The following is a 24,607-nucleotide window of genomic DNA, read 5'->3' on the forward strand; positions in this document are numbered from 1 at the left end:
ATTTTCTTGCTTCTTTGCAAGCCTAGTAATTTTTGACTAGATGCCAGACATTGTAAATTTTACCTCGTTGGGTGATGGATATTTTTAGATATTTTATGCTTCTAAGCTTTGTTTTGAGATGCAGTTAATTTGCACAGTTTAATCCTTTTAGATCTTGCTTTTAAGCTTTGGTGGGATTAGAGCTATCTTTGGAGCTAATTTTTCACTATTGAGGAGAACAACAACAAAACACCTCTTCTGAGTATTCATAAATTACGAAGTTTTTACTCTGGCTGGGGAGGGCAAGAACTATTTCTGGCTCTGTGAGCCCCACAGAGAAGTCCCTGTGTCTTTTCAGTAGTTCTTTTCTGAGGCTCTGGTAGTTTTTTCACATCCATGGTTTGATCAGTCTCAGCTGAAGGCTTGCAGGGAACTCTTTACAGATCTCTGAAGGCTCTTCTCTGTATAGTATTTTAATCTACAGGACTCTGCATTGCAAACTTTATCTGTCTTTCTGTCCCCAGATTCCCACCTTCAACTGAGAGAGATTACTGGGTCTGCCTGGGTTCTTATTCTCTGTATGGTAGCCTGGATAATCCTTCTAGGCAGTAAGCTGGGGTAATCTTAGGGTTTACCTCATTTATTTGTCATCTCTCAGGGATCATGGTTTTCTATTGCCTAATGTTCAATATCTCAAAATCTACTATTTCTTATCTTTTATCTGTTTTTTTAACTCATTGTTGGGTTGCTTGGGAGTGCTTTAAAAAATCCAGTTTCTTGGAATCTGTATTGGCTAATATGAGGCCACCTTTAGAGCAGACCTGCGTATTACCCAGTGGCTGATGTTATTCCCTCTCTAGCTGGAATGCCAGTATTTTCAGTGAGTATGTACATTGGCATTTCTGATTAAAGTAGTCAGTCACTTCTTCTAAAAATATGAGTGGAAATATAATTATTTGGAGTAGGTGGGTTTGCTAGAATTAGGTGGAAGATGTCTAGAAAGAGTCTATGGAAATCAGGTGAGAATCTAGATTAAGTTGGTATGGCTATGATTTTGGCCAGCAACTTGTGATTTTCTGTCTCTCTTATAACAAGATTTTGTAGTTCATTTTTCTCTGCCTTCAGCTGAATGGCCAGATGATGGGGCCTGACAATCTATGAGGAGTCAGCTCCTGGCTCCTCACCAGTTATGCTATATAGGCTGAATCAGTCAGTCAGCTTCTCTGAACCATGGCATCATTACCTGCAGAAAGGGCTTGTACTACATGGGTGCAAAGAGATGGTTGGAAAATGTCTAACAAATACACTTAGACCTGTATTTGAAGCCACTTCTAGTGTGTGGAATTATGGATGCTTAATAAATGCATTCTATGTTTGCAAGATATTTTCTTCTCCTAGAAATCTCCTTATCTCCCAGGAGATAAGACACTCCTTGGTAAAGACATTTTGAGTACCACTGAACCCTCCAAAGAGTATTGAGTATTATTGAGATTCTGATGATTATTCTTCCCAATTTTGTTTTTCTTCCTGCCACCTCTCTGCCCTCTCAAGGGAAGTGAATGCTCTCTGATCACATGGTGGGAAAGGGCCTCCTTCACTCGACTATAATAATAAATTTATGGAGGGCAACATTCACCCAGTTGAAGTGTAAGTGTACCATTATCACATCTTTATTATCTAGCTTTATACTAAGTATTAAGAGGGAAACACAGACATATAAAATCTGGTTACTAGTCTGAAGGAATTTACTTCTTGTTGTAGAAGTAACACCTACAGTTGTGAGATAATCTTTAGGAGACAATTTGCCAACAAAATAAATGGGAACATAGCCCATAGTTTCAGATAAGCAGATGCCATAGGAGGTCAAAATAGGAGCAGGAAGGACCCAAGCATCAGGGGCTGGAGAAAATGACTGATTTTCAATGATGGCTACCTTCCTAAAGATATCAATCCCATAATGCCCAGAAAGCTCAGAGGACAAAGGGCAGAACCAAAGGCTTGAGTGTACAATGTGTAAGGGAGGGGCCAGGGCCAAGCAGCCAGCAGAACAGGGCTCTATGGGCAGCCAAAGCCACTGTGTCCTGTGCCAGGAAAGGCCCAGAGAGCATCTAAAGATAGCACCCTGGCACAGAGTCAGACAGCAAGAGTGGGAAGCCTGGTACTCCTGTACCACACGTAGAATTTCCTCTGAATATTTATTACATGCTCAGCGTCTTCCAGTCATCACCATAGCCCCATAAAAGAGGCGGGACAGAAAATCATTGCCATTTGGAGAAGAGGAAACAGGATAGGGAAGGCTCAATGGCCTTTGCACAGTGACATGAACAGGGAAGGAGAGAAGCAAGTCCAGAACCCACCGGTGCTGTCTCTGGCTGTGTGCCTATGAAGTGGTTACAGGGAAAACTCCTCTGAGGACTCCAGCCTGGGGTAAAGACAGTTATGAGCATAGCATAGGTCCCATAAGGATGATTTGACCCAAATCTGGAACTAAAAGTGTAGTCTAACTCCAGGCAAGGTGAGAGTAAGAGAGGACACTGGCTGTGTGTTTCTGCACATCTGCCGGTAAAAGAGAGTGGAGAGGGAAGCCAGGGCTCTGTAACCCTCTTCATGTCAAAGGAGGGGAGGAAGCTCCCTTGCCTTGGGGAGGGAAGAGGGAGGAAGAGGAGGGGGATGCACAGGGAAGTCTGCTTTTAAGCCCATTAAAGAGGAAGAGCCAAGCATCCAATTAACTTGACATGTCTTGCAGCCAAAATATCTGAGGATATAAGAAGCGAATTTAATATGTGGAGGCTTGGGAGACAAGTGACTAATAGTGGAAAACAGCCCCAGTTTATTTAAAAAATAGGTCAGGCCCAACAAATCCGATAGATTCCCTCTCAGCACTTACGGATCCATGAGACAGAGGGAGTGCTGTGTGGGTGCAATGCCATTTTGATTTGAAGCAGACATTGCTGTTGTACCACAAAGAGACAGCCAGGGCTGGCAGGAGGTGCCCGTGCACAGCATGCAGATGCTGAGGGCGGCCTTTGCGTCCAGCGTCTCAGTGACCCTGGTCAGGACTGCGAGTCCCTACCAGTGACCGGCCCAAGATCACAAAGCCTGAAGGTGGCGGCACCCACACCCAATCCCAGCCCCTCTACTCTTAGAGCTAAAGTGCTGTCTGTGGCCTTGGGTGCCTCTCTTCCAGATGTCCTTGGCCCGGCTCTGGGAATCTCGGTTGGCTCTGAGATGGCAGCACCAGGCTGCCATCTGAGAGCAATGTCAGAGCTCAGGGCTTCAGAGAGGAAGAGAGAAGGCCTGAAGCTGTCCTCAGCACTGTCAGGACAGGTTTCCTAGGCACCAGCTGGAGAGCCTGTTAACATGCACAGTGTTGGGTCTCAGCCCCACCCTGATTTCATTGGTCTGCAGTGGGCTGGAGATCCACTAGCGACGGCCGACATGGATTATAAAACAGAAACACTGTTTGAAGTCGGAGCCCAGGTTATTTCTTTCAGAACGTTAATTTCTAGACATGTTTATAGATCTCAGGAAAAAGTGTGTCACAGCCATAAATGTGATAGTAGTAGATGCTCTAATTCCTCTTAGAAGATTTATATTATATAATATTTATATAATATATTTAATATATATACTATAATAAAATCATTTATTTTAGCATTTTAAAGGCTTAAAAGTATTGCAATTAAGAACTCTCTTTATGTAATCCCAGCGCTTTGGGAGGCCGAGGCAGGTGGATCACCTGAGGTCAGGAGTTCGAGACCAGCCTGGCCAACATGGTGAAACCCTGTCTCTACTAAAAATACAAAAAAATTAGCCTGGCGTGGTGGTGGGCACCTATAGTCCCAGCTACTTGGGAGGCTAAGGCAGGAGACTGGCGTGAACCCGGGAGGCAGAGCTTGCAGTGAGCTGAGATCACGCCATTGGACTCCAGCCTGGGCGACAGAGTAAGACTCCGTCTCAAAAAAAAAAAAAAAAAAAAAAAAAAAAAGAGCTTTCCCTTTAGCTTATCTGCCCAAACCTACTTGCCATGGAAACTTTTTCTAGGAATACCAATTCTGTGGTATACTATGTGGGAAAATGTTACTCTAGACCAGTGGTTTTCAAACTTTATGGTGTATCGGAATCACCTGCTGGGACCCATCCCAAAATTTCTGATTCATTGGTTTCTGTCCTTCAAGTCCTGGGAATTTGCATTTCTTACCAGTCCCCGGGTGATGCCAGTGGTCTGGAGACCACACTTCAAGAACCACTGGCGTAGACCCCTCTGTAAGCCCTGGCTCAGCCGAGGGTCCTGGGAGGCCTCCCAGAGTGGGAGGGTAGAGACTGAGAGCAGTGGGCAGCAGGAGCTAAGAGAAGGGGTTTCCAGGAAACACAGCCTTGAGGGGGCTTGACTCTAAGGTAAGAAAACCCTATGTAAGGATAGGCTCTGCCAAGATCCCAGAGTTAGAGTCAGAGATACTATAAAACAGGGGGTTCCAAATGGGGGACAGCCGACCCTCTGTGACAGGCATCAGTGGCTTGCCCCCAACATCCAGGCCTGGAAAAGGCAGATCTGGAGAGCGTCTGTGCCTAGAAAGCCAAGTCTGGTGAAGGGCATGAGGCAGACTACTGAAGAATAAACCAGAGCAAGCCGGGGAGCCCGGGAGACCACGTGCAGAAGACAACACCGTCTCCCAGGACTGGCAACACCTAGACCAAGCTTGTCCAATCTGCAGCCTGCATACCGCACAGGATGGCTTTGAACGTGGCCCAACACAAATCCACAAACTTTCTTAAAATACTATGAGATTTTGTTTGGATTTTTATTTTTTAGCTCATCAGCAATCGTTAGTGTATTTTATGGGTGGCCCAAGACAATTCTTCTTCTTCCAATGTGGCCCAGGGAAGCCTGGACAACCCTGACCCTCCCCCTCTTTCCCCCCAGACTCTGGGCTTCCAGCCCCGAGGGTAAGAAGCAGCAAGCTAGAGCTACCTACCCTAGCACAGTACACCCCTCTGAGGGGGCTGACTTCATCTTCCAGCCCCGATGATAAGACACAGGGGTGTAGGAGAGTAGAGAGAGGGTGCATGTAGGGCCGTCTTGGCCAAAGGCAGGCAATAAAGCTGTACTTTTGCTTTCTTAGGTGATAGGAGAGGTCCCAATGGCCAGCAGAGCCTTGCTTGCCTTGCTGCTGCCTGCCATTTCACATAAGAATGTTCTTTTCTTCTGCAAACCTCTGGTCCCTATCTAAAGGCAGGCAGATGGTGCTAGAAGAGCTAACCCTTTGTGTAATTATCCACAACAGGAGCCACAGCTTAAATCACAGCCTGGTGAGCAAACACAGGTTGAAGAGAGGTGTGGTGAATATCTAAGGGCGACACTGGGCAGAGGGGCTGGCACGAAGATCGGCAAGGAGGGAAGAAGATGAAGGCGGTGGGCAAAAGAGTGGGGTGAGGCCCAGGCTGGAAGCCTCCTGCCACCCCTACTGTGTCCCCTCCCACTGCAATCCTCTTTCTTCCCTCCATGGGCCCTCCAGGCCAGGCAGGCGGCTGCTGAGGACAGACGACTCAGGTTAGAAAAAGCTCTCTTGACGTTTGGAGAACAGAGCAGGATTTGGCTCCTCTAGTGGAGCCTCTTGTTCCCAGGGAAATCATTTTAAAGCTTGGGCTGGTGCCAGCAGGAGCCATTTATAGCCCAAAGGGCTTAGGTTCACTTTGGCTGCCTGGTGCAGAGAGTGCTGGCTTCCCTCTGCCCTCTGCAGGCTGCCTTCCCCCTTTAGATGTCCAGCACCTTCACTCTCCTTCCTTAAAGCTTCTTTTTCCTCTCCTCCACCACCTCTTTCCTATTCTCTTGGAGGTTCTAGTTCCAGATCCACCTCTGGACCTAGATTCCCCTAGGTGAGCCTAAACAAATTCCTTTTCTTCTGTGGGCCTCAGTCTTTCCATCTGTACCCTGACACCTATTGTCTGCTCTCTTTAAACTCTGTCACCTTGGAGAGGTGCCTGCCTGTGCCTACCTCCACTGAAGTGTTCTCCTCTGTCTAGTTATTGCCTGTTGACTCTCTTTCTGCCCTCAAGACTGGGCTTCCTGCCTGGGCCAGATGTGTTACCCTTTTCTGAGCACAGGGCCTGGCTCCTGGCAGTAGCTCAGTTAAGCTTGGTTGGGCTGAACTGAGCTAACCATGGCATCAATTTCAAGAGCACAGGTTTTGGCATAAAACAGATACTGGTTGACATCTTGGCTGTGCTGCTTGCTGTCTCTGGGCGCTGGCAAATGACTGGACTTTGTGAGCTTTAGTTTCCTCATCTGTAAATGTCAGTTACTATGAGGATTTCTCGAGATGATGTCTATCTATAAAGTGCTTGGCGCAGTGCCTGGGGCACAGTGGGCCCTCAGTCAATGTTAGGTCTTATCACCATCATCATCATCTGCCATCTACCTGCATTTTCAAGGGATGTGGGTTAGGTCAAACATGCTCCCCCAAATCCCCACCCCTGCTTGTGGAAATCCAACCCAACCTTCAAGGATGAGCTCACAAGCTCACATCCCCTTCTTCAGGAAGCCAGCTTCCTCCTGTCTCCAGCTCTGCTGCGTCCATAACCTTCTATCTCTGCATTTAGTGGGACCGGGGCCTGTTCACCCCAATAGAGTGGGTAGACTAAGACAATCGCACTTTATTTATTAGGGAGAAAAACTGTGCTGAAGCTGCCCTGGTTAAGGCCAGTCTGGAGGCAGAACACTGTGTTGGGGGAGTCCTGATCAGCCGCTGGCGTGGTGAGTCGAAGGCAAATCACAAGTATTGACAGTGGAGGGTGATTCTCACCATATCAGGGGGGCAGACAACATCGGGAGACCTCCAGCAAGTAGCAGGGCCCTGGGCCTGGGCCTTTGGACAGAGGTGGGGAAAGAGCAAGGCAGGGCGCTTTCTCTGCCCTGGGGCCCAAGAACCCGGCAGGGCAAGGCTGGAGGTGATGGTGCAGAAACAGGTACCAGAACTGACTCCAGGGCAGAGCAGGCAAGGCCAGACCTCCAGGGTGATGTGGGCACAGCCACCCTGGAAGGGACTGGGGGCACTGGAATGTCCAGTGGGGAGGGACTTGGGCACAGGGAGTGAATTGGAGCTGAGATAGCTGCAGCCATGGGCAGACCAAGGCGCTGACATTGAGAGTCCAGCTGCCCATCCGAGTGTGATTCTAAATCCTTTTGCTGACTTCTCAGCCTATGTATACAAGATTGGAGTTTGAAAGCCACCTTCACTCAGAGACTCTGCTTGCCTGGTGTGGCTTAGGGAGGAGTTGAGCCTTCTGACTTTACAGAGGAGACCATTGTCATCCCCCAAGACCCATCCGCTGTGCTCCTCAAGTCTCAAGAGCCTTCAGTTGTCGCTGAACAATCATGCATATCTCTTGGAGATGCATCTGGATTCCTATAAGGGTTCCAATTTGCCTGTATAGGATCCATAGAATACCCATATGTTTCTTGTTTCTTTCACAGGGCTGGCACAGTGCCTTGCTGTTGTAGAAGTTCCGTAGGTAGTTGTAGAATTTAAAAGCATCACCCCATGTAGCTGAACGTTCAGGGATCACAGGCCACGGCTGCTTCCCACCCACTCCCAGCCTTCAGGGAGAGCGCACGCCTATCAGCCAATGGGCAGAGTGCCAGGCTGCAGACCAGGGTCCGGGCCAGTCATTTATTTGTCCCCATGACCTGTGGCTATTGAAATGAATGCCCCCAAATCCATGCATCCTTTTGCCTCCTGCATGGCACACGGCAGACGCTTCATAAGCTGGCTGTTGGGGAGAGTCTCAGGGAGCCCCATGGAAAAGGGAACCTTGGAATCAGAGTTGAGTGACAGCTTATGGGTGCTGGAGGCCCCTGTGACCTTGACTGTGCACAATCCCCAGGCCAGCTCGGACTTTTTCCTCTCCTTAATATATTTAAATGGAGTCAATACTGGGGTCAGCTTCATGCACGGAGCCTTCTTCAGCCCTAGAGGTGAGGTGATCTGCACAGCTTCCTGAGCAGTGTCCTCCCCGGTGGCTGAGTGCGGAGGGCCCCAGCCAGGCTGGATGGAGGTTGACTTTGTTTCGGAGCCCTTGCTTGGGCACCGGAGCGCAATGCTCGGGCCACACATCCTTGGAGGAAGGGCAGCCTGGAAGTGGTGAAACAATTTGTCATGATCATATTTTTGTGTTATCAAACACTCTTCCCATAATACCTTTAATGGCCACATAGTGTTCTATTGTGTGGCTACACCACAGTTTAATGTCTCACTTTGTGGAACATTTCAGTTGACTCCTACCTTTTGTCACTAAGGACAGCATTGTCATGAAATTCTTAACAGCTACATCATTACAATTATCCATGATTCTCTTCTTATGATAAAGTCCACAAAACTTCAATTGCTGGGTTAACGGATTTGTGCTCTTTAACACTTTAAGTACATTTTACCAAACTGCCTTTCTAAAAGTCTTGACCTATTTTCGTTCCCACTAGAAATGTGTGAAAGGACCTATTTCTCTGCAACTCTTACATATGCAGAGCTTTGGTAGTTTTGGTGGGAGAAGAGCTTATCTGGTATTTGAAAAGTGTAAGTTTTTAATTTTAATTTGAATTTACCTGATTTCTAGTGAGGTTCAACATTTTTGCTGCAGATTAACTTGCCATTTGTATTTCACATGTACTTGCCTCATGTGAATAGACTATCAAATCCTTTCCCCGATATTACATTGTGGGTGTTCATCTATTTTTGTATTGGCTTGTAAGAGCTCTCTATGTATTAAGGGCATTAACCTTTGTCTGCCACATATGTTAAAACGTACTTCTCGGTTTATCATTTGCCTTTTAATTTTGTTTATGATATTTATTGTCTGGAACTGCATTAATGTCTTCTTGCTAGACATCTTTTCTTATATGACTCAGTGACATTTCAAACTCTGCATATCCAAATTGAAATTCATTATTTCCCCCCACCCCAACCTGCTCTGCCTGCTGACTGGCTTATTTTTGTTAATGTCACCACCATTTCCCTAGTCACCCAGGCTTGAAATGTTGAAGTCATCTTTGATTCCAGCTCCTCTCTCTTCTCCTACATTTTGTCAGTTGCCAAAGCCTGTAGAGTCTATTTCTGCACTTTGGCAGACAGCCCCTTGGACACCCCAGTAGTTCAGGCTCTCATTATTTCTTGACTGGACTTTGAACATAGCCTCCGAAGTTCATACTTTGCCTCTCTTCCATTCCCTTCTTTTCCTTGGCCCCTCCTGTGTGCTGCTACCACATTTACCTTCCTAAAGAAGAGCCCAAACACAGAAGTTACTGCTTCCCTGGTTACAAACCGGCAATAGCTCCCCGTTGTCTTTTGTATTTAATTACGACCTCTTAGCCCGGCCATAATTTCCTTTCAACTGAATCTCTCACTGTCTCAGCCAAGCTGCTCCCAAACAAACTCACTACTCTCCCGCCTCTTTGTTGCTCAAGCCTTCCCTTCCTCCACCTGCCAAAATCCGTTCAAAAAGCTCCCACCTCACCCCACCTCCTGCTATACCAGGGCTTCCTGACTCTCTGCATTAAAGTGAATTCTCTTTCCTGTGAACCTCCAGAACAATTTGCTTGAACTTCTCTTGTAGAACAAACCTTATTCCAGCATCTATCAGAGACAATAAGGGTCTTAGAATCTAGAAAACAGGGTCCTGGAAGGGCACACTTCCCATACATCTGTTTCTTCCACAGGACCTGCATGCTGCCTTGCTGTTGTAGATCTGTTCAGTAGGCAGTTGTGGAATTAAAAGCAACACCCCATGTAGCTGAATGTTCAGGGATCACAGGCCACTGCCGTTTCCCACCCACTCCCAGCCTCCGGGGAGTCTTAGCCTGTGGAGTCCCAGGAAGCACATGGAAAAGGGAGCCTTGGAACCAGAGTGGAGTGACAGCTAAGGGGTGCTGGAGGCCCCCGTGACCTTGACTGTGCACAACGCCCAGACCAGCTCGGACTTTTTCCTCTCCTTAACATATTTAAATGGAGTCAATATTGGGGTCAGCTTCACACACAGAGCCTTCTTCAGCTTTAGAGGTGATTCTGCAGCCTGCACAGGAGTGTGCACTTGACACAGTCTATTTTTAGCCTCCCAGAGACCGTGACCAACATCCCAAGCTGAGAGTGGGCACACCTGCTGCATTCCAATGAGGCAGCCCCACTCCCCTGTGCCAGCCCGCCCGGGATCTCACCGACCTGAAATCTGATGTTGCTAAACTGGGAAGTCTATTTATTTCCCAAGGGCAGTAGCCTAGATACACTGGGAAAATGGGACCATCCCACTGCCCCCAGCTCACTTCCCCTGCAGCCCTGGATACAGAATAGTCTGGGGGCTGCGCGGAATGATTCCATGGAGGGGATGAAATAACTTGGCTTTCTTGATCTCGCTGTGTCCTAGGATCCTCCTGTTTCCCTTGTTAGAAAGGAGACAGTAAGTCTGAGCTGACCCAGCTCACAGACAAGAAAATTGAGACATAGAATAAGGAATGATGTATGTAATAATCATAAGCACTTACTATGTGCCAGCTTGTTCTAAAGTCTTTCCATATATTAACTCCTCCAAACTTTTGGACAAATTTTTCAGGTAGGTTTTATTATGATTTGTGTTCTATAGAGGAGGAAAAGCTGAGGCACAGTGATGACAAATTATTTCCCAAGGTCACACAGCCAACAAGCGCTGGGTTTCAGAGTCAGGCAGTGTGGCTCCAGGTTTCAGCCACTTTGCTATCTGCCTCCTAGTATCTATTTTTAATTTTACTAGAGCCAGGATAGGACCCAGGAGCCTGGATTCCCAGCCCTAGAGGACTGACTACTAGATAATACTCCTTTTTTTATTTTTCTAATTCTGCCCTGCTTTGGGACCTTTACTGTGCCTTGTACATCTGGGTCTCCTGCACTCCAGGCAGAGGGGGTCTCCTGGCATAACTGCTTCTGTTGCAGTGTTTGAGCTTGTGGGCTCCAATTGCTGTCTCTGGGCTCCAGAAGCTCTGTGGACCCCCATCTCCTTCTCCCTGCTCCACCTAGCCTGTGGAGGACCAGGGAGCAGACAGTGATGGGCAGCAGCAGTGGGTGTAGAGCTGGGCTGGGCCTCAGGATCGGGGCACCCAGAAATAGCAATAATTGGTTGTGTGGAGGCCATCAGTGTGGGTATCCACAGTGCTGAATTCAGGGTAGAACTGTGAATCAGAAACTAGGGGGCAAGACAACAGGTAGGAGACACCAGAACCTAAGACATCTGCATTTTGGGGGCCGTATCCTCTTCTAGCTTGATGCTGCCTGTTGAGTGGAGAGAAGCCCATGGGTTCACGTTCCTGAGGATGCACGTGGGACTTCGTTTCCTCTAACAAACTCTTACTATATGCCTGGACCTTTTCTAAGCACTTTGAAATACAAACTTGTCTAGTCCTCAGGACAACTCTAGGGGGCAAGGACCATTTTATTCCCATTTTAGAGAAAAGGAAACTGAGGCACTGAGAAGTTCATAAGTTTGCCCAAAGTTGTATAGCTAGGAAATGGCAGAGCTGGGATTCAGCTCCGGAATCTACACTCTCAGGCACCATGCTGTGCTATGCATCTTTCCTTTTATTGAATGTTTCCTATTTGCCTCCAAAGGAAGATACTATTTTCCCCATTTCACAGATACAGAAACTGAGGCCTGCATTGCTCAGGTCACCTAGCTAATAAGAGCTGAAAGTGGGTGAAATCTAGGTCTGCGTGGCTCCTCAGTGGACTGCCATCTCTGGGCAGATCACAGCCATGAGCCCAACTGCCGGGAGCTGGAAGGGCTCACCTACCTCCCTTTCAGGAAGGGCTGTTGTGGCTGCTTGAGACCGGGCTCATGGAGGGGGAAGGAAAGAGGACCACAAGCCCCCGAGGGCAGGACCCCGTTGTCTCTCCTAACACCAGACCCCCTTCTTTTCCCCTCAGGTGAACAGCCCCCCCTCCCAGCCCCCTCAGCCCGTCGTCCCTGCTAAGCCCGTGCAATGCGTCCATCATGTGTCCACTCAACCCAGCTGCCCGGGACGGGGCAAGATGTCCAAGCTGCTGAACCCAGAGGAGATGACCTCGAGAGATTATTACTTCGACTCCTACGCCCACTTTGGGATCCACGAGGTAAAGTGTCCCGAGTGGGTGGCTAATGGGGCGAGGTTGACTCTGCTGTTCTATTGTTTTCAGAGGCAGCACAGTGTGTTCAACTCCTTACCATGGTAAAGTGAGTGCTCCCAGTGTCCCTGAGTCCTCTGACCCTTTCTCCAATCCAGAGGGCCCCTCTGGGAGGGGGCCAGGCCAGGCCTGGAGCAGGGGAGCAGGCGAAATTGTGTGTCTGTATGCTCCATGGCCAAAGAGAGCACATAAGGTGCTTACGGTCCGTTTGTTTTACATTCCAGCTCCCGTGTCTCTCCCCAGCCATAAACCCAGCTCATCCAGTGTGGGTTGGATAGCGCTGGTCTTTGGACCAGGAGCTCAAATGCTTGCAGTCAGAGTCCTGAGGCAGCAAGGACCTTTCAGAGGTCATGATGTGCATTCTTTAGACCAATGAGCACCTCCGGGGGAAGAGCTGCAGGAAGCTTTCTTGGGAGCTTGGCCCAGGTCTGACACCCTGATTGATTGTCTGGAAATTCTTATGTCTAAATGCCAGTCTTACACCACAGCAGGGAAGACTAATGCTGACTATGCAACAGAACAGAGCCTCCTAACAAGAGTCATCCTGGCTATAGTGGGGACCTAATGGTGCCCCTACTGTATATCTTTCATTATAATCTCCAGCACTCTCTCCAGCCACCCCAAATAAGCAAGTAGGATTTACTGAGTGCTTACTAAGTGACAGGCACAGTTCTAAGCACATTATACGTATCATTTCATTTAAACTCTATGAAGAAAATATGTCTGTGATCCTCTTGCAGTGTAAACAAAAAATTGAAAAAGGAACAAAAGTTTGCTTGCTATGCAAATCTGTTTTCAAAACAAGTCTTGAAGATCTTCCTTCCACGTACGCACTGCTGTAAACTCTTCCTATGTGGAAATGATGACCCTGTCATTGCCGGAAGGGTGTTTAGTAATAATAGCCAGCTCTTTTGTTTGTTTGTTTCGTTTTAGCGCTTACTACATGCTGGTGTTGTTCCAAGCATTTTATATTATTGGTTCATTTATTCTTCAGGTCAATCCTGCAAAGTTGGTGTTATTGCTTATCCCCATTCTTCAGATGATTTAGGCCCTTAGGAATCAAATCAACCCTCATTCATCCTTGACGGTTTTGTGTGTGTGTGTGTGTGTGTGTGTGTGTGTGTGTGTGTGAGAAAGGCCACAAGCTAGTAGATGGCAGAGCTAGCAATCAAACCTTCACCTTTTGTTCCTAACCATCATGCCATACAGCCCTTAAAACAAGTTTTCTTTCTTTCCATCTGGAAACTGTAAAAATTAAATTGCCATATTTGTTCCTGCTGGTTCTTCTGCAGCCCCACATGGAGGTAGAGGGTGGAAGGAGGCCCCTCAGTTACTTCTAGACTCAGGGGCTCAGCCTCATTTAATCCAGGGAGGCTTAAGGTTTGGGTTCCTTAGAACTGCTAACTATGTAAAACCATTAAGCCAGGGCCTGGAGGGGAGGAGGACTGGGGCCTGTGTTCAGTCCAGAAGGTCCTGGCCCAGGAGGGCCTGGGCAGCTGAGCCTGCAGCTCCTGGGAGATAAAATGCCATCTCAGGACAGATGGGTGAACTCTTACACCTTCCTTGACCCTGCTCTCTATTGGGGTAGGGATCCCTGGAGCCCTGTCCGTGGCCTGTGAGAGGCTCTGGGGGACAAAAGAGACTCTGCAAAGGCCCCTTCCTCAAGACCTTGTCCTTAATTAAAAGTCATGTTCTCCATGTGACAAGTTCTAACAGGCCTGTGGCTCTGGGTACCCATTTCAGGACAGATTCTTGGGAAAAGAGAGCAGTTCCAGGGACCCCAAAATGTCTCCTCTTGGGCCTGCCCAAAACTCCCCCATTAGAAACCAAACAACCATGAGGTGCACCTCAAGCCAGGTCTGCAGGCTCCCCTCCCCACTCGGAGCCTCCATGATCGGCTTCTTGGACACCTCCCTCTGAGTTGCTAGGTTCCTGCTGAGCCACACCTTTGGCATTTAGAGTGTGCTCCACTAGGTTATTACTGATCTCTATAATTCCTTTGGGACTTGGTGTCCCCAGCCTGTTACCTACAGCTTGGCACATTGTCTGGAGAGCAGAGGCTTGTTGACATGGCTGCTAATCCAGTCATTCAGGCGATGCCTGGTCAGCACCATGACCCAGCACCCAGGGGAGAGGACACCAAGTTTCACCAAATAAATACTAGACCAGGTTCCCTCAATTGTGTGTACTGATGGAAAAGTCAAGCTTGTGCATGCCTATATATAAACATAGTGCAGGCTGAGCAGGGGACTTAGAGTAAAAGACCTGTGAGTCATAGATCACATTCCTGTCCTGGGAGAGTGCTTAGCAGCCTTCTCATCGGGAAATACTTCTGAACATCTAGCTTAAATCCCTCCTGCTGCTGCTATAGACAATCTCATAGGTCCTTTAATGCAGGAACAGCTAGGTAACCTTCTTTCCCCCTTGAGGACTCCTTTTACCCTGTTTTCAGTTTCCCAGATCATCTGCATGAAAGCAGGTAGGGGGCACGTGGAAGAACTTTTAACACTGTTCTTCGCAGAGAGAAGGCCTGCCCAGTTCTTGTTATCAAGCACCAGGGATCTCTGTTCCATGCCAGACGGATCATGGTGATGCCCTTGCCTCCTTGGTCTGGGCAAGACCCATATTTCTGCATCCATCTGGAGCCACGCTGGCCATTTGGCAGTCTTCTCCCCATCATTAACAAGACGCTCACACGGTGGGGAGCAGCACCACCGGCCTGCTGATTAATAGCCATCAGTGAGTGTTGAGGAAACATGGTGCGGTTGGATTGGGTTTGATTAATCTGTAAATACAAACAAGAAATGCTGAGTACAGGGGACTATTGGGGCTGGAGAGCACAGCAGGGGGTGACTCTGGACATTTCTGTTCTCATCCCACGCTCCATTCAGAGACAACTCTGTTCCCAGCCGCCAGAGGGCAGGGGCTAGTGAGAGGAAGGCCCTGGCCTTCCAATTTAGGCATCTCTGGGAAGAATGGAATCTTGAACAGGAGCTGAAGTGGAAGATGTGTGCTTCCTGAGGCTACCACCTAGAGAGGAGATGGTAGGCTCCATGACCTCCCAGATCCCAGCTCTGAAATATCAGTGTCTCTAACAGTCGGCACTGGGCTTGGTGCCTCAGCCATGAGAAGAATCCTTGCCAATGCGGCTGTCCCTCCAGCACCCTGAACTCTGGGTGCCAATCCCACTCCCGGCCAGCTCCCTTCCTTTGACACTCTTGCTGCAGGTTCTGTTGAAACAGACTCTTTGGGGCCTTGTTTCCCAACAATTCATCAATGGGCCATCATGTATTTAATAGGCAGGAAAGCCGGGACACAAATGAATCCACAGCTAGAGGCTGGGAACTGTTTTCCACAGGGTGGCATGTTCCTTCCTGAAATGTCTTGGTTGGGAGTTCTTTGGGCTATTCTCCCAGGAAGGGGAGAGAGGACCTCTTCTTTTGGCAAGTCAGGTAGGGGAAGCCTTGCTAATTCTGTTCTCCCAGAACTTGTACCTTCCAACCTAACTCCTGGGGTCTGGGACCTCCAGGAAAGGAGACTTGGCCAAAAAAGTGACAAAGGCAATGAACTAAAGGGTGACCACTGAGGGGGTCTCCCCATTAGCAAACATACTCTCTGTTAGGTTTTGAAGGGAAAGCAAGGGTTAAAGAAAGACACGCCCACAGAAAGAGTGCAGCTCGACAGCAAATACAGGCTTCATGTCCAGCATAAAACCTACGAAGTGGGGGACCGCCTAATGCCAGAGCCCCCTGCTACTTACAGGCTGGGGGTACTTATAGGTATGGGCGGGAGGGGTCTGGGCAGTATGGCTTGCTGCCCGGCAGGATATTAAGATGTTCCCGTGATGAGGCGGTTCTGGCCTTTGTTCCGGCAGGATGGCGTCGTGGTGTTCCCTGGACCTTTGTCCCCAGCAAGATACCATAGGGATGTTTCTTTAGTTGGGACTTTGTTTGCCTTGTGGTCAAGTGGTTAGGCAGGATGTTTCTCATGGCCTGAACCCCCATGAAATGCTTCACTTTGACCAAGGTCTGCAAAATAGCTGGGAGCTTACAAAATGGTGCAGTTTGGACGAACAGGCTCTCCGGAGGTACTCAGCCAATCCAGTTCCATCTACTAAAGGCAGTTCAGACTTTTAACTGTGGTTATGATTGAAACATTTCTGCAGCCTTTGTCGTTATTTTGCCTCCATTCACTGCTCACCTCAGCTATTTCCTTGCATGGATGAAGGAAAGGGTTGTAGTTATCACAAAGAGCCAGAACTAGCATTTTTGTGAAACTTATTACATTTGTGTAATCATCATAACAAACCCTAGGAAGTAGGTGATGTTATTACCAGTTTCCAGATGAGGGAACTGAGGCACAGACAGCTGAGAGCCGGTCTGGGTCAGAGAGCTCACAAACAGTGGAGGCATGATCTCGATGCGGGAATTTGGGATTTGAATGCTCTAGAGTCTGTGTGTTTAACCACTGTGCTGTATGGTTTTCCAGCTTACTGAGCACCTGCTATGCACCATGCCCCATGCCTGGTTCTAGATATACCATCTGTCTTGTTGTCTTTGGTCTGAGATCTCCTAAAGGGAAAGGCTTCAGCTCACCTTCAAAGTATTTAAAGCCAGAATTGAACTCAATCCAACCAAACCCCCACCTTATTCAACTTCTAATAAGATCAAAGATATCAGCCCTGGGGCAGCACAGGAAGTGATGGCTGGGCTTCAGAATGGTTCTTGCCTCCTTTTCACCTTCTGTATCTCACCTGAATCTCCTCTGTGACTCACCCTAACTGGAAACATAACAGAAAGAAAATTTGAGAAATGTATCACCACCTGGCTGAGGTGAAACGTTACAAAGCCTCCCAACGTGGTACCCAGAACTCCAGAAAACATGGAGCCAAACCTACAGAACTAAAGGAAGAAAAAGGCAAATCCCCAGTCATAGTTAAATATTTTTAACACTTCTCTCTTGGTAAGTGATCACACAAATGCACCAAAAAAAAAATCAGTAAGAATGTAGAAAATTTGAATAATGCAATCAAACAACATGAGCTAATTGACATTTTTAGAACATTTCATCCCCAAACTACAGAAGACATGTTCTTTTCAAGTGCACGTGGGAACATTCACTAAGATAGATCCTCTGCTGGGTCACAAAACAAAGATTAAAGTCATGCAGAGGATGTTTTTTGATCACAATGAATTGAATTAGAAACCGAAAACAATAAACTGTCCAGAAAATCTCCAAATAATTGGAAAGTAGGCAGCACTCTGCTAAATAGCCCATGGGTCAGAGAAGATGTCACAGAAGGAAAGAGAGACTATCCCAAACTAAATGATAGTGAAAATACAACATATTAAAATTTGGAGACGGAAATTCAAGCAATATTTGGAGGGAAATTTACAGCTTCAAATGCTTATGGGGAAAAAAAGGCACAAAATCGATGATCAAAGCTTCTACCTTATGAAGCTAGAGAAAGAACAAATAAAACTCAAGTAAGTTGAAGAAAGGAAATAATTAAGATGAAAGCAGAAGTCAATGAAATAGAAACCAAGCAGTGGAGAAAACCAACAAAGCCAAAAGTTGCCTTTTGAAAAGGCTAATTAAATTGATAATATCTAGCTAGATTAATCAAGAAAAAAGGAGAAAACACAAATTAAAATAACATAAATGGAGGCAAGGACCTCATGACGATCATGCAGATACTCAACAGGCAATGGGAGAATATTATGACAATGTCATGCTGATAAATTTGACATTTTACATAAAATGGATACATGCCTTGAAAAAATACCTTGTCAAAACTGACATAAAATGCATTGAAAACTAAAATAACCCTTTACTAATTAGAGAAATTGAATTCGTATGAAACTTCCTATAAGAGAACTCCAGGCATATATGGTTTTACTGGTGAATTATAATAAACATTTAAAGAAGAAATATACCCAACACAAACTTTTGCAGAAAATATATGAGCAGAGAACACTTCCTAACTTATGTAATGAGCCCAGTATAACTTTGATTACCGAAGAAAAGGTAAGACAAAGTTACAGATTAATGTTTCTCATAATTATGAATATGCAACAAAATATTAGCAAAAAAAAAACCCAGCAATATTTTAAAAGGGTAATATATCATGACAAAGTGTTCGTTTAACATTAAAATCCAATCTGTGAAGTTCACCCCATTAACAAAATAAAGGAGAAAAGTCATATACCATCTCAATAAATGAAAAAGCATGTGACAAAATTAAATACCAATTCATGATAAAATCTCTCACCAAGTTAAAAATGGAAGGGAACTTCTTCAGTCTGATAAAAGACATTTATAGAAAGCCTAAATTATACTTAATGGATATATTATTGGAACAAAGGAAGGATGTCTGTCCTCTGTAACTCTATTCAACATTTTACTGGCAGTCTTTGCCAGGGCAATAAAGCAAGAGGAAAGAACCAAAAAATAAAAGGCATACAGATAGGAAAAAAGAAGTAAAAATGTCTTTATTCACAAGCGACAGGATTTTTTACACAGAAAAATAAAGAAATCTCAAAAAAAAACAACCCTACTGGAATCAATATGTGAAGGGAGAAAGGCTGCAAAATACAAGGTCATGTATACACCAACCCATTGCAAAATGAAAATTTTTAAATGCCACATACAGTACCACAAAATAAAATAGTTGAATGGGGCCAGGCATGGTGGCTCACAACTGTAATCGCAGCACTTTGGGAGGCCAAGGTGGGCAGATTGCTTGAGCCCAGGAGTTCAAGACCATCCTGGGCAACATGGTAAAACACCATCTCTACCCCCAAAATACAAAAATTAGTCAGTCTTGTAACCCAGCCTCAAAATAAATAAAAAGATAAAATTTTTGAAAAACTAAATAAAATAGTTGAATGGAAATGTAAGACCTTTATATAGAAATCTATACAACATTCCAGAGATAAATGAAAGATCTACATAAATGGAGAGCTGCAAAGTGTTCTTGGATTATAAAACTCAAAATTGCTAAAATGTCAGTTCTCCCCAAATTGATCTATAGATTTAATACAAGTCTGATAGATGCCAGGAGGCTATTCTGTATGAATTAATAAGTTGATTCTAAAATTTACATAGGAATGCAAAGGGCCTAGAAAAATCAAAAGAATCTTGTTAAAGAACTATGTTGGCAGACTCTCCCTACTTTATTTCAAAGTTAATATAAAGGTGCAGCAGTCAAGTCAGTGTTGACTTTATATATCAGTGGAATAGATCAGAGAGGCCACACATGTAGAGCCATTTGATTTTTGGTAAAGGTGACAAGGTAATTAATGGAGGAAATGGTTCTTGGACCATTTATTTGCAAGAAAAAATGAGCTCACACCCCTAACTTACACTATACACAAAAATTAATTTGACATGTAAAAGCCACAGCCATAAAGACTCTGGTAAAAAACAAAGGAGAGTGTCTTTGTGACTTGGGGCAGACAAAGATCAGACAGGGCACAAAAGGCACCAATCATAAATGAAAAAAATGGAAAAACTGGACTTTATCAAAATTTAAAACTGCTTTAAAAAAAGAAAATGAAAAGGCAAATCACAGATTGGGAGAAGACATTCACAATATATATGCAGTATATCTGATGAAGGACTGGCTTCCAGAATGTATAAACTGCAATTCACTAAGAACAAGACAAACAGCTCAAGATAAAAATGAACAGAGGACTTGAATAGGCACTTCACAAAAGATGATACATATGAATAGCCAATAAGCACATGGAAAAAAAAGATCTACTTCAGTAATCATCAGGGAAATGCAATTAAAACTGCAATGAGACATCAGTTCGCATCCACTAGGCTGGCTAAATTAAAAGATCAATAATGCTAAGGTGCCTGGCTGTGAAGCACCTTGAACTCTTACATTGCTGGTGGGAGTGTAAAATGGTACAACTAGTTTGGAAAACTCTTTGGCAATTTCTTATGAAGTTAAACATCTACCTACCCTAAGACCCAGGAAACTTACTTCTAGGTATCTACCCAAGGGAAATGAAAACATATCCTTTGCTATTATGAATAAATAGCAAAAAACTGGAAAGAATCCCAATATCCCACAAACAAATGAATGGATAAATACATTGTGGTATAGTCGTACAAGGGAATACTATACAACAACAACAACAAAAGGACAAACCTCAGATCTGTGTAATAACATACATGAATCTCAAAAACTTTATGTTGCACAATTTATATAAAGTTCTAAAATAGGCAGAATGAAGCTTTGGTGATAGAAATCAGACCATTTGTCATCTTGGGAGAGGCTGAAGATTGACTACAAAAGGGCATGAAGGACTTTCTGGGGTGATAGAAATGTTCTAGATTTTGGTTATGGTGGTGCTTACACAGGTATACATTTGTCAAAGCCCTTTTACTGAACCAGAAGCTTAAAACCTGGGCTTTTTGTTGTATGCAAATTATATTTTAATAGTGTTGATTTCTAAAAAAAAAAATCACCCCAATACTTTTGATGATGAAATAGTTAAAAGTGTTTGCTAATACCTTGAATGGCCAAAGATCCCTACCTCACTACCATACACAGAATTAACATGTTCTCCTTGGGTCAGAGTCCATTGTAACAAGTAATCTTGTTTCTCTCTCACTGCAAAGCTGATATGCTGGACAGAGAAACACATTTTCTAGTTTTTTTTTTTTTTTTTTTTTAAAAAGGCAAACAAAACAAAATACACTCACAAAAACTTCTTTGAATGACTTGTTCAATGACAATTCTCTCACCATGACAGAAACTTCTGCTTCGTGTTTAACTTAAATCTCTTATGCTGTGTTGTACTGATCTTTCCTTTGGTCCTTTAGTAAATCAGAGCTTTCCCAGGTCTGAACATGAGTTTCTCTTCTGATGGTGAATAGCTATCTTTCTGAGTAGAGTTTTAAGGCAGGGGGAGTTTGGAATGATGCTGGTAGCACATGGCCCAGCTACCCCAGTTTTGTCCTCTGTGGCTCTGCCTGATGATATTATTGGGTCTCCTGAAGGGTCACCTGGGGTGGTCCAGGGGCCCATAGCCATGGCGTAATCCGAGGTGTCTTGAATTCACTGACATTTCCTTTCTTTTCCCTCCACCACAGGAAATGCTGAAGGATGAGGTGCGGACACTCACTTACCGGAACTCCATGTACCACAACAAGCACGTGTTCAAGGACAAAGTGGTACTGGATGTGGGGAGTGGTACTGGGATCCTTTCCATGTTTGCTGCCAAGGCAGGGGCCAAGAAGGTGTTTGGGGTGAGCACGCCACTTCCTCCTGCATGCTGGCTTCCACAGAGCCAGCCTCTTGCCCTCTGCCTCCACCTGCCCTTCTAGAAGTACAAAATTTGGTCCATCTCTTTTGCTGGGGTCACACCTTGGAGGAGTAGAAGGAATCAGGTGTGACTCTCAGGAAGGGGTGCAGGCTGCCTGTCCCCTATGCATGGCTCCTGGATCCTTACAACCACTGACATATTTGGAGGAATTGTGGCTTTCCTGAGACCATTACAATGTCATCATGACCTTTCAGTGCTTAGCCCCAAGGTCAGCTTCAGAGGCAGTGCAGGTGGTTACTCGGGGGAGCTCTGGTTTGAATCTCTGCATTTCCATTCACTAGGCATGTGACCTTGGACTATTCGCTTCTCTGCACCTCACTTTCTCTCCATCTATAAAATGAGCTTAATAGCAGTCCCTTGCCCATAGGGTGACTGTGAGGATTAAAGGAGTTTAATACATATGTAAAGTGCTTAAAACAGTGCCCAGCATATGGCAAATGTTCGATGTCTATTATTATAGTTGAGATGGGGCCCTAGAGATAATGGGAACATCTCCTTCTTGTTTTCTTTAGAGGGCAAGTCGGTCAACTTAAATTCTGTTGCTTTGGCTGTGGCAGCGTTTCCAGGCTAGATGTGGAGGCTGACCCTCTGGGAAGCCTGCTACCTATCCCCTGGCTCTCCCAAGGCAGCTTTGCCCAGCCTGATGACAGAGGGCCTGGGAAGGTCCAGAGCTGGAAAGAAACTAAAAAGAAGAGCTGCAAGATGCTGGCTGACATTTGAAAAATGCAGTGGGCCCGGGCTGGAGCACAAGCATTCATCTTGGTCAAAATGAAAGTCAAACCACAATGAGATTCCCAGTCTGCATGTGAGCCGGCCCATCTGCAGAGGCCGCAGCGACCTGAGCAGCATTCAGTGGGTCTTTGCTCCCATGCATTTGGTTGGGCCATCCCATAGCCAGCCCTGGGGACCCCCCCGCCCACTGACTCCCAGGTTGACTAGATCCCCCTAGATCCTCCTGGCCACCTGCTGCCTCCAGAGGTCTGCTCCTAAGTCACCCAGCAGGGCAGCATTCCTCCTCCAAGCCTGACTTGGAAAACCCTTGGGCCATGGCTGCCGAGGGTCTTCTGGAAGCTTGGGCTGCCCTCAAGCTGCCTCAGGTGCAGCTTTGACCAGGAAAAGCTGTGCTGTTCTCAGACGAGGCACTTGCTGGGGGCAGGGGCCCATCCGGATGCCCAAGGGCAAGTCATGTCATCATCACTGGTGTAACTGCTGGCTCTCCAGGATGGAGACCTCAGGCAAGGCTCTTAGTGAGGTCACAGAGCATCAGAGCTGGACGTGAGTCCTCTGGTGACCCCCACGTGCTTTCTTTCCCAGCACGGAGGCCCCGTCTCAGTGCCGGCCTTGGTGGGGGACAGGGCTGAGCATGGTGTCCCTGGCGCCTGAGTCATCCGGGGGCTCCAGCCAAGGAGCTGTCAGGAGGAGGCTCCCACTTGGCGCCTTCCAGCTGCGGTGACTTGGCGCGATCTGTCTGCCTCCCGCCCTTTTCTCTAACAGCTCTTTTATAAATGGCTCCACCACATTTAGCTGGGCTCCTTTCCGGATGGCTCATTTCACAGTTTCTCCTGTTCCAGACCCCCTTCCACCCACTGCTGTCCTCCAGTGGGGAGACGAGATGGCGGGAGAGAGAGACAGAGAGAGAGGGAGGGAGGAAGACCATCGTCCCAGAGTGGAGACAGGCACAGAGAAAGAGACAGATGTGACAAGAGCAATGGAGAGGAGACAGAGAAAGAGAAAGGTGCAGAGAAAAGCTAGAGAAATGGGAGAGGGGCCCGGAAAAGCAGAAAGAAGACAAAGTAGAAAGCACAAAAGAAAAGAATCAGCAGAGGCGGGTGGATCACCTGAGGTCAGGAGTTCAAGACCAGCCTGGCCAACGTGGCGAAACCCTGTCTCTACTAAAAATACAAAAATTAGCCGGGCTTGGTGGCGGGCGCCTGTAATTCCAGCTACTTGGGAGACTGAGGCTGGAGAATCGCTTGAACCCAGGAGGCGGAGGTTGCAGTGAGTCCAGATCGCGCCATTGCACTCCAGCCTGGGCGACAAAGTGAGACTTTGTCTCAAAAAAAAAAAAAAAAAAGAATCAGAAAAGCGAAGACAGGTGGTAAAGAGAGAAGAGGGAAGAAATGGAAGAGGAGAAGATGGAAGAAAGGAAAACGAGGAGGGAAGGACACCGCCCTGCACTCTGAGTGTTGAGCAAGCTTCGGCTGAGTTTACCCTCACACACTCACGTGCATTGGGGGCTTCGACTTCTCTCGGGAGGACACTGAGGCGCAGTTAGGAAGGGCAGTGGCCAGGCATAAATCCAGGCTGCCGGCTCCAGGTCTCATGCTCCTCATCACTCAACACGGTCGCCTCTTGCAGATCAGATGATGACATGGCCAGAGGGGAAGAAGAGGAGGGAATCACACCCCACAGACAGTGCAGCCTGAAGGCCAGGGACCTGGCAGCCCAGGAAAGGGCTGGTTCTCCTGGGACCTGCACCCTGGCTGGAGTCGGCCTCCTTGGATGCAGCTCTAACCAAGTGACCCCTTCTGACCCCGTAGGTGCCCTCACCCTTCCTCAAGGCGTGGCCAGAGGCGTCAGAAACTCCCTCAGTGCCCCTTTGCGAGTACTTCTCAAGGGAATGGTCCCTGCCCGAGGCCTGGGGGTAGTCTGAGGGGCCCCCAAGTGTGGAGGTGAGTAGAGCCCAGGGCCTTAGCACAGGCCAGCCTCTGTAAGAGGGCCGGCTCCGGAGGTGAAGACGGCTCTTGGCAGCTGCCCCTCCATGTCCAGAACCCCTGGCAGTGTGCCTGAGACGCTAACCCTGGGCTGGAGCTTGGCTTCCAACCATTCCCATGAGGGCCTGCTCTCAGGGAAGGTCCACTCATCTCTCAAGTACCTTGGCCCTTTGCTTAGGAGGTCTGGAGAGCCTGGAAAGACGTCTGAATTAAAAGGAATAATTTCTTTCAAAGATGAAGCGGCGAGAGCTAATGTAGGGGGTGGGAGGGGAAGAGAAAGATCTAAAACCAGCCCTGAGGTCCTGACCTGGCTTTTTCCAGATGGTCCCGTCCTGGCACGCGGCTCGTTTACCCTGGAAGGGCTGGGCTGCGGTGGGGTGGATCATGTCGAGGGAGG

At 46.8% G+C, this 24,607-nt stretch overlaps 1 protein-coding gene across 1 annotated transcript in view; it reads left to right on the forward strand.

Annotated features, from left to right (window-relative positions):
* Positions 1-24,607, forward strand: part of PRMT8 (protein arginine methyltransferase 8) — a 96,590-nt gene that overhangs the window by 31,305 nt on the left and 40,678 nt on the right. Inside the window, exons 2-3 of the mRNA XM_054444597.2 lie at positions 11,919-12,104; positions 21,264-21,419. Coding sequence (XP_054300572.1) covers positions 11,919-12,104; positions 21,264-21,419 — 342 coding nt within the window. The remainder of the gene's footprint in view (positions 1-11,918; positions 12,105-21,263; positions 21,420-24,607) is intronic.

The sequence above is a fragment of the Pongo pygmaeus genome, chromosome 10 (assembly GCF_028885625.2).
Source record: "Pongo pygmaeus isolate AG05252 chromosome 10, NHGRI_mPonPyg2-v2.0_pri, whole genome shotgun sequence".
Classification (NCBI taxonomy): domain Eukaryota; kingdom Metazoa; phylum Chordata; class Mammalia; order Primates; family Hominidae; genus Pongo; species Pongo pygmaeus.